At 37.5% G+C, this 10,844-nt stretch overlaps 1 protein-coding gene across 5 annotated transcripts in view; it reads left to right on the forward strand.

The window, feature by feature from the left end:
* CABIN1 (calcineurin binding protein 1) overlaps positions 1–10,844 on the forward strand; it is a 115,764-nt gene that overhangs the window by 34,980 nt on the left and 69,940 nt on the right. For all 5 annotated transcript variants that reach the window (XM_080628580.1, XM_080628579.1, XM_080628582.1 and 2 more), the window contains 2 exons: positions 4,789–4,971; positions 6,346–6,680. In XM_080628580.1, the coding sequence (XP_080484706.1) occupies positions 4,789–4,971; positions 6,346–6,680 (518 nt within the window). The remainder of the gene's footprint in view (positions 1–4,788; positions 4,972–6,345; positions 6,681–10,844) is intronic.

The following is a 10,844-nucleotide window of genomic DNA, read 5'->3' on the forward strand; positions in this document are numbered from 1 at the left end:
TATTTTCCAAGAGCAAAGTAGGAAACAAGAAAAAACGAACTCAGAGGGGACCAAGACTATTATTGAGATGTCACCATATTTGCACTGCTAAATGGCCAGTGTTATATACCAAACCAGACATGCTCATTGTCCTCCTTTATACAGGCTGAATGTATGTAGTCAGTAAAAACCAATTTCAGTACAGACTTCAAGCAGTTTAAATGTACCTAAATTTTGTGCTTAGAAAGCAGTAAAAGTATTTAAATAATAAAAAAAAAAAAAAACAACCAACCCTGAATGAGAAATTTGTTTCCCAAAATGTGGACTGGGAGATTGTTGCGAGGTCTTTTTTGCTGTAATATGCCTTCATTGTGTTGATACCCAGTTCCATATTGTGGTGGTATTGCAGGTGATGTATTCAGTATCCATTGCTATTGCAGTGTTAAAATGTCATGTTGTTGAAGTCTTCATCCATGTCATGTAGTATGTTGTGTGTAGTTAGATGTAATCGTCCTTTTTTGTGTTTGTCTTTGCCTGATTGCTTTTGCAACCAATATTGCCCGTGCTGCCTCTAACCTTTTTACAAATCTCTGTTCCCCAGGCATCCTCTTCCTGCTTTTACCTGTCACGGCTTGCTTTTAATAATTGGCTAAACCTGCATGATACACTCACTGGGAAAGGCTACTTGCTTCATGCTGTGGGAGAAGTCTCACTTCATAGTTTGTTGGTCTGTAACCCTGCAAATGTTATGAAGATGCACATTTTTTTGTGAACGGGGGTTCTCAACATCCTGATGAGACAAAGGTGATCTCTGAGAAACTATATGCACCAACCAGGTTGTCACTCACACTGAGCTAAATAAGCTTCTAAAATGGAGTGGGTATTTCTGTCCACAAAAGAACCTCCACTTTACATTTTGGAACATTAAAATCATACCCTTCAAAACTCTCTCTCTCCAGCAGTTTAAAATGAAATCTTCTGGTCTGCAGTACATACATACTCTTTTCTGGCACATGGTACTGGATGTTCATGGGGACTGCATACTGGACCACACTGGATAATGAATCACATCCAGTTTACTGCAGTATGCTCCTTATTTACCTTTCCCCAATTTAATCTCTTTGATTAGTAAAAATATCACACTGGTATTTAGGGTGAGATTATGTAAGAAGGATTTCACTAAATAAATGGAACATTGATGAGATACTCTGTTGCTCTGCACTTAAAGACAGAAGAACACGATATAGGACTGCAGGTTAAAGAAACATGTTCAGTGCTCAGTGCAGCCAGACAAAATGTAGACTCTCATCTTTGACTCATAAGAGAATCCCTTTAAGCATTCAGAGGACTTGCTGCCCTCAAGAAATTAATCTGCTCTCATGCAAATCTCTGCAATTCTTTTGTTTTTAATAATGTGCAACATGCCTTTGATACAGTGCTGAATGTTGCCTTCTGTTATTGGTGGAATCTGTTTCAAGAATGAGAAGTGCGTGATACATCATGTTTCTGACTAGAGACCAATAAAGAAAAATGCTCATACATATAAGTGAAGAGGGGAGATACGGTGCCAGGCAGGCAGGACAAAGAGAGAGTCTGTACATCCACAGCCTGTGAACAACCCACCTTTATTGCATGAGATCTACTGCACAGATATTTTTTAATCTATGTTCTGCAGAGTTAGGATGTGACTTGGTGCAGTTGCCGTGAGTTCTGCATTACATACTGCAGGATTTAGGTATTGACAGCTTTTTTTGTTAAATTACGATGCATCTTGGGTAGCCTAACGAATGATAGCTGTTTGAAAACCTCCAGTGATTCTGTAGGTTCTCTGTGCAATTTTTAATTGTATATAAAAGTTAAGCTGAAGATTAAGGGAGAATTAAACCTCATTGCCTCTTGCTCTGTACTTAATGAATATGAAGAGCAGTTACTGTATTTTTATTTTGGTTAATTGTATATACTTGGAAATTCTCGTTATCGTTTTGAAGTCCCGTTCTCCCAATGTTTTTATTATATGCCATCTCTTTTCTCCTCTCCTCTGAATTAATTCTAGTTACTCAGTGTATTTTTTTTTTAAATCTAGTCCCAAATAATTAAGACACCATAATTAAGCTTAATTTTCATTAGTGCTCAGTAGAACAGGAAGACTCTCATGTATTTTTTTTCTGTTGAAGTTACTGATTATACATTCAAGCATGCTAGTTTGCTGAACTGCTTTCACAATAGCATGACATTTTGGCCATTTCTGGTTTAAGAATCACTAATTCTTTACAGGCACATGTGAATATATGTGCTGGGATACACACATACACTTTCTACTGCTGATTTTGTTATCTTTTAGATACTTAGAGATAGATTTATTTATGCTCAGATAATTCTGTGGAAAATGAAGGCCAGCTGGCTAACAGCTTTGACCTTTTATCCTTTGCAGAGTTAGGTACTACACTTCATTTTCTATTCCGTGGGACTTTACCCATCCTCTGTGACTTCTGAGAAATTAATACTAATAACTGGTGGCTGCTGCTAATTTGTGAAATACTCCAGTGTTTTTCATCAAGCCCACTTCGCCTGAAAGCAACTCTTGCATTCAAGAGGTCTCTAAAATAATAGGGGGTTGTCTCAAAAGTAGTCTTTTCAGTTATTAGAGTGCAATGTTAATATCATGAAAGTTATTTTTTTTATATAGTTAACATATTGAAAGAAAAGGAGAATGAACCTGCATATCTAGAGCTACCCTTCTTTTAGTAGAAACTCCAAATCAAAATAGCTAGCTAATTGTCAGGAGGCATTTCCATTTGTTCCCCACAGGGAAAAGCTTCCCTGTCATGCATACATTTGAAATGTAACATGCGAAATCATTGTCTGGTTTTGCATGCTGAGAAGTTAGTGTAATTTCCTAGTGATCTGACAGCACTGTCACGTATTGGTCTAGCAGTTCTTGATTTACATTCTAATGCTTCATCTGTCACAACCCACACATCAGAACTGACCTCCAGGCTTATGGCAATATTTGGAAATGGGCAATTTTATTTTTTTCCCTAGATGAGTAATTCAGCTTCTTTGCCACAGATGCAGAAACTTTCCTTAAAAAAAAAAAGTCAAGGGAACTACTGTCAATCTTTTTCCTGATGTCAACTGGGAGTTCAATAGTATCCATTTGTACCACAGAAGGTTATTAAAGCTTTATAAATGAGTCATTTAAAGCTTGACTGACCTCTCTTCAGAAGCCTTCTCTTCCCATTCTTTATAATTATATTCTTTCTATATAAAACTTGTCATCATTAACCAACTGTATAACTTCCAATTAGGAAGCAAATGCTGCTCCCCCATTCTTTTTTGAGAGAGTTTTATTAAGATCTGTTCACTGAAAGGGAAGGTTTTCTTTGTGTGGTGGTGAAAAGCCTATGGAGTGCATCAAATCTGGTTTAATTTTGTTGGAATCCTAATAAGCAGAACCTGATCTGCAAATTGAAGGTTTGCAGAGGGATTTTTTTCTTGATAAAATAAATGCATAGGAGGCCCTTATCTCTCTCCCGAACAAGTGCAATTCAGATGGAACAGAAGAAATTTAATTAAATTATCAGCTCATCTCAAAGCAAAGGCTTTTGCTTTTCTAAGATTTTCTTTTTTGATCTTATCAAGAAAAGGAATTACTAAGAATGCAGTGGAACTCCCTAGACAATAGAGGTAGCATGCCTCTCAGTTAAGCTATTCCTGTATCTTCAGCAGAAACTGGATATTAATCCTTTGGGCTGCGGAATTGGAGACAATTGCCTATATTAGATTTTTTTGTTGGACACTGAATTATGTTGGCACAATATTACAGAAAATGCCAGTTTCCCATCTCACTGAGAATACGCATGCATTTTCCTGTTGGAGATATGAAGCTGTGGTTTTTAGGTATGCAGGGTTGCCTCTTGATGTGAAAGAACTTGGGTTATATCAGGCAGGTTCCAGACATGGGTGGAAGTTTTTCACATGGCTGTTTGTTCTGAAGTGTGAATTTTATCCCCCATGATAAAGTCATGATCAGATACCACTGTAACATAGTCAGCAGCCAGTGTACGCTACTCCAGTTTGTCAAGGCAAAGTCACTTTTGTTTTTCTGTCTACTGCCTTGATGTCCAAGAGTTTTCCTGTCGACTAGACCTATTTTTTTGACGGATTATTTATTTGCCATATCAAATCACCTTTCAGAACATTTGGTGAACAGCATCTAACACCTGCAGGATAGATGGCATCAGTGATCACTCCTGTAAGTCTTTGTCCTCTAATGGTACTGATTTTTCTGTCCTTCATGAGTAATTTTTACCAGTACTGTTGTTCATGGCCTTCTCTTGTCACTTGAGCTTTGCTTGCGTCAGACTCAAAATTATACTGGGTTCTTTTCAAGGGAAATGGCACAGTAAACCCAGGAAATTTTAAAGTCCATGCTAGATGAAATATTGGGTCCTTAGTCTAAGTGTTTTTGAAAGTTGAGCATCATTGCTTTTGAATCAGATTCCAGGGTAATATTCTAGGAAGAAATGTGGTGGGGCAGGGAGCTCTCTATTGCATTAGTTTAAATAATACCTAGGGAAAGAAGACTGGGGTTTTAATTTCTTAGCACAAAGAGGTGAGATGAAAATGATTAGTAGACAAAAGAAAATAAATACCTTTTAGACAACAGAATTGGTGGTTGTTAAGGATCCTGTATTGCATTTGTCAGAGGTTTGCAGAGTGGTTGCAGTTCAATGTTGCTGTTACTAAGATGCAAGTAACAGCTTGATGAGTGTGAAGTGGTGCATTCCTTCTTTATCTCTTTTGCAGAGAGGAGTCAGGATAGCACTGCAGCGGTGCTATCTGACTCCAGTTCCACACAGGATATGTTTAATGAGCCTGCCAGTTCTCAAGACAGCCTGAGAAAGACTTACACAGAGAAGAGGATTTCTACTACCTGTGCTGATGCCGTGATACCCAGCAAAGAGACCCTGGGATCTACAGAGGAAAAGAGTATGCCTGATTTAATAGATAATATCAGCTGGTATATTATCATTAAAATGTTTCTTCTGGCATGCAGAAGCACTGAAATATGCTGCAGTGAGACTGAGGACTTTAAGTAGGCGTTACTGCTGCATGTATGTGTAGCTTAAAATAGGAACTGTGCTTTGCTTCTGTGACCATCATCCCAGTTTCTACTACCTGTTAAACCTTATAAAGACAAGAATAATGATAAACTGATGTCTGTGGTGGCCCTTTGGCTGGCTTGCCTTCTTCTAGGTTTTTATTTACTTTTTTCCTCAATGTTTCCAATCTCTAAATAATTTAAGGAGTAGTCATTAGAAGCTAATCTCAAACAAAAAATTTTTTCTTTTCCCTAGGTATAGATGCCTTTTCTGTTCTAGCCAGTAGCAGCTCGATACGCAGTACATAGCAGAGCACAATTAGTGAAATTAGATATTTTATTCCATTGGATACTTTATTTCAGTGGAGAAGTGGAATTGCTGTCTACCAGTTTTCTCCATATATAATAGCACTAAGTGTTCTGTATTCCACTGGAAAATTTGTTTCGATATCCATTAACTGGAATTTCCCTTTGTCTGATGTTTGCACAGTTGGATGTGGCAGTGAATAAAGAGGCTGGATTTCAGTAGGAAAGACAAACAAGCCCAATGTATGAATTTTGCCCACCTTTCCATGCTGTGCCTGTTTGAGGCCTTTTAAGTCTCTTTTTGCCAGTTCATGCAGTTTTAAAAAAAAAATTCATCTGCATGTAGCAGGTATGTGTTCAGCAATAATGAAATGTGGAAGCTCCAACTGTAATGAATGTTTTGTGAAGTAAGATTTGGTATCCTCTAAGAAAAGATGGGTCAGTTGAACTGAGTTACCATAGATGGAACTGTAGGTCCTACATTGTCCAGGATACCAAGTTAGCTGCTCTAATCGGTCTGTCCAAGCCTAAATTATGTTCTGGAATTGTGTTCTTCTAGGTAAATTGTTAAGAAAAATATTTCACTTGGCAGGATGACTTTAATTTTCTGTTCTTTTTTCCTTTCTTTACAGGAGAATTTTACTGAATTATACCTTTATTTTGTTGTTTTCTCCAACACTGTATAAAATCCTGCATTGTGTAAGGTGTGCTCAGGGGAGAACCTTAAAAAGACAACAGAGAGATCAGTCTGTGGCTCTGTTAATGAGCTGAAGATTACTTACTCATTGAACATCAGGAATAGTCATAATTTTTCTCAGGAATCCCTCAGTATTTCTGTCTGTGCTCTAATGAAGAGAAGGATTACCATTTGTTGCATTTAGTTTTTGTTATTTTGTATATTTTGTTTGCCAGTTTATAATTTTCATGAGCACTTTTGTCTTCTCTTAATGTTCCAGTCGCAGGAAAGTCAGAAGAGCTGCTGGAGATCTCAGAATCTTACCACCCTGCTGAGCCTACAGGCCAAAAGATTCTGGTGGAGTCTCAGACTGCTAACAATCCCATCAAAGCTACAATCCCCACACCCTCACAGTGGGACTACAAAAAGAAAGCTGAACCTAGTGGAGATACATCTGAATTTCCACATGGCCTTCCAGCAGACCTTGAGGAACAGCGGAAGTTCCTGACAGAGCAGTGTATTGCCTCCTTCTGTCTGTGCCTCAGCCGCTTTCCCCAGCACTACAAGAGCCTCTACAGACTGGCTTATCTGTACACATACAGCAAAACACACAAGGTGAGCAGGCCACTGGCACAAGAGCTACTAGCTGTGTTTGTTGCCTGAGTAAGCAAACTATATTGTCATTCATGCTAATTCAGAAGTCTCAGTGTTAAAATACAGCAGGTAAGTTTGTTTTGCAGTTTGGATTGGAACTCTGCTTTGGATTGGAACAGCTCGTAGGTTGTCTGATTCATGTGTGTGAGGCCAGTTGAGCTGAAAGCTTCTTTTTTTTATTACTGAACTAGGTAATTTTTGTCATTCAGCAGAAAATTACCTTTTAGATATGTTACATAAACTAAGATGTTCTCACAATGGTAGCAATTATTTTACTGAATAAGTGGACTGAAAAGTGACTTAGAAGCATCAATTCATCAGTATTGGTGTAAACACAGCATGTGACACAGACTTTCTGGGTATCTTGGGTCTTTGTAGAATGAAAGTTTTCCTGCTGTCAGAGAATAGAGGTCATCTTGAGTAGGACAGCTTAGAAATCACTAAGTGAAAGTCAGTCAGAGATCCTACTGTTCATGAGCTGGAGATTTTGGATTATCAGGAATAACAATGATTTGATGACTGTAATAATATCAGTTCTTGTTTGAGGGGGAAAAAATAATGTGCTTCCTCCAGCATGACCCTTCTTCATAGTAAAATTATTTTTAAAAGCATTCTGCTATGAATTACCATTGGTTTGGTTTTAGAATTATGTCTTTTACTTCTGCATATTTCAGTTATAATCATTTGTCCTTCTGAAGTGTCAGTAAATTGTGTATGAACAGTAGGTTGAAATTATCAGAGTTATTTCTCTAATTGCCATAATAAAGGTTTGAACTCACAGATTTTGTATTTGGAAGTCTTGTGTTATGTCATATGCTGCACTGCATGGCTTCCTGAATTCTCTCCCCACCGGTACTGAAGCTTGTGTGAATAACAGGGAAGGGAATGGAAACAAATCATACCCCTTGCCTCATAGTAGAAAACATAGCAAGAGCACTGCTGCGAATTGAGCAGTAGCACGTCTTACTGATCTACTGAAAGGTGATGAATGTTCCATTTGGCTGTTCAATGATTATGCAGAAAAATACTACCATTTTGTTAAAGATAGTTTGTTTTGAAAACATTCTTATGCTGCTTGTATGTGGCAGTTGTTATTTTTTCCATGGAACTAATCATTAATAGGAGCCATAGATTCCTGTGATCTGTTATTACTGTTGCTGACAAATGATTTTGTATCAACATGCAACAAAAAAGGCTGCCAGTTTTCAATTTATTGGTTCAAATACCATGTCCTTGCCTGAGCAACTACTTGCAAAATATTTTCTTCTTTATTTTTTTCTGTTTTTTTATTTCCTATTGCAGCCTTTTCTGTTTTTTTCTTGTCTCTCTCCCTATATACGTAATAATTTAGTGATTTGTGATGGTTTTCTGGTTGCAATACAAGTTGTTGTCTAAATCTACCTCCTCTTGGAATTCAGAAAAATTGAATCCTGCCTGGTTGAGCCCAGTAGTTATCAGGTGGCTTCAACTAGGGCATTGTTGGCTTTTACTGTCCTGTTTTATGACAAACAACTACTTAACACTGCAAAAAAAACCCCTTCCCACTGATGTATGTACACTGCATACTTTCATAAGGTTGTAATTTTCTTTCTTTGATGACTCATTCAGGCTTTTGTAGAGCAATGTCAAATGTCTGTGTTTTAATGGTACACTAATATGTCTTCAGTAGGAGTTATACTCCTGAACAAAGTTAAACCACAAAATGCAACTATGCATTTTCAGCAGTAAGTGGAGTAAGAAGTATGCTTAGATGTAATGTTGATAAGCCTGATTTCCAAAAATAAGATAAATTACATCAGGTGGAGTTGCTGTGGGGGCAGAGGGGATTACTGGTGGATTTTAGAAAGCTGAAATTGATTTTTAAATGCATATAACCATCTTGAAAAATCCAGTATTTAAGCACTAGTGCCAGGAGTTTGTATGAAGAATTTAGACTGATGGCCAAACTTCATGGTTGGCTGGGAAAGGAGAGGATTGGCAGGTCTCCATAGTGCACAGAAAAACAAGTTTTCATATGCAATCTGTTTTCTCCCGTTTTACAGTGTTACTGGTTTTGCTGTTGCAAGATTAGTAAAAATAGTTGTTGAGTGCTTTTTTTTAACATCTTTTCAAAATCTTTCAACATTTTGTTTGGTTTTCCCCTGCTTACTATTTGGAGGCTAGTTCTCTTTGTTTTATCCTGTTATCAGAGCAAATCTGTACATAGCTGGTTTTTGTTGGAATATATGTGCAGGAAAGTAAGGATGAATTTTCAGAAGTGACTTCACTGCCAGCTTGGGCAGTAGTTTCAGCTTCCCATTCACCTTGTCTCTGTCTTGAAGTAAAGTCTTCATCCTTTGTGATTTTTACCTCCAGAATGAGCGTTGGCACAGTCTGGAAGGAGAAGACAGGACTTGGCAAGATGCTGTTTGTCAATATAACTAACAAGTTCTGTGAGAAGCGTTTGCCTTATGGTCTGTCAGGATCAGTATGTACAACTGGTCTCATCCTCTGCAACCAGCAGGTTGTCAGGAAATAAAAATATTTACTTAGGTGTTTTTTTTATCTCAAAATCAAAAATACTCTGCAAGTCCTGGAAGAATCCGCTCGCAAATACTGCTTGTATGACTTAGGGTTTTTTTTAAGCTTCTATTTTCTATTATGTTCATTATTAACAGAGCCCTTAATGGGGAAATTAATGTCAGGTATAACATAATGTCAGTAGCATGGCAATTTAGTCAAAGTAGGCATAATACATGCGTGTAAAAAGATTATATATATATTTAATATATACATACAAGACAGGCATAATCTGTCAGCATAATGGATGTAAGCAATTCAAGTTGCAACAGTGTGGTAATAACAGTTCATTCAAAAGGCTACCCTTCAAGGTCAGTAGTTTTTTTGGTTTTGCTTTTATTTGATGCAGTAGCACCAGGTATTTTTTGAAACAAAGCCTTCTAACAGACTACAAAAGACAATAGAGGGAAAGATTAAGGTATAGTAGGTTATTTTGTATACTTCTCAGCAACACTTCATGGATTTTCCAATTTAGGTAAAAGTGTCTTCTGGCACCATTCCATTAAGGTGTATCCATCTCGGGTGACTCAGATTTCCACTTGGTTGACCATAAGAGATTTTGCTCTTCAACTTCAACAATGCTGGTAAAGTTTTTTGCAAGTTATTGTACCCTGCCAGTCATCTTGTCATTGAATCTTGGGGTGATAAAGATGTGGGAGGCAGCAGCTGAACTGGAAAGAGTACTTCATAATTGCCCTGAGTCAGACAGCCAAATCCAGCATTTCAGACTAGCAAGCAGCATGCCAAGAAGAATAATCCTTTTTGCTATGTCCTGGATCCCTTCACCCACTCCTAATAACTTCATCAGCTAAAAACTAAGCAGACCAGACTCAGTGAAATCTAATGAGTTGAGATCTGTTCAGGCGTATTCACGGGGAATAACTGATCATGCTGATTTAAGGAGAAAGGTAGTGGAAAACCTGTAACTACATCTTTTATTCCTATTAGTTTTGATTATGTGAAGTTACCGTGTAATTGGCCCATTTGTCCGAATGATCTTTTTTTCTTCCTAGCTAGGTTACTGTCATCATTTTGTTCAATAAAAGCCTCTGAATTATGTGTACCAGATGCATGCCTAAGGATGGTCAGTGTAACATGCACAGGAGATCACCAGAGCGTGACGCTACACTTAATGGTCTCTTAACATTTTCATCATAAAACTTAGATTCAGGAATACATCCACAGCTAAAATTTTAGGCTGGGATTTTATATTTAAGCTCTGTGGTGGTGCCTTGCTTAAGGTGCTTGGTTTTGTTTAATTTTCAGGTGGTATTTTAACAGGAAGATTCAGATTGCCACACATTAGGCAATTTTTTAGTTTGTTTTCACACTTGAAATTTACTTAGTTTTCTGATGACTGGCATAAAATACAGCATTTACATGCTGGATCTTGGATGTTACGATAGGCTTATTTTTGCTGGATTCTCTTTGCTGGATTTCATTCAAAATAGGATCACTTTCATGGAAGACCAGGTTTCTGTAGGGGGTCTTTTCTGTATCATATTTTCTTCTGTTTGTATTTCAAAGTATTTTGCAGGCTTAGGTTAATAGGATTACAGAAATACA

This window comes from Psittacula echo (genome assembly GCF_963264785.1).
Source record: "Psittacula echo genome assembly, chromosome: 13".
NCBI lineage: Eukaryota > Metazoa > Chordata > Aves > Psittaciformes > Psittacidae > Psittacula > Psittacula echo.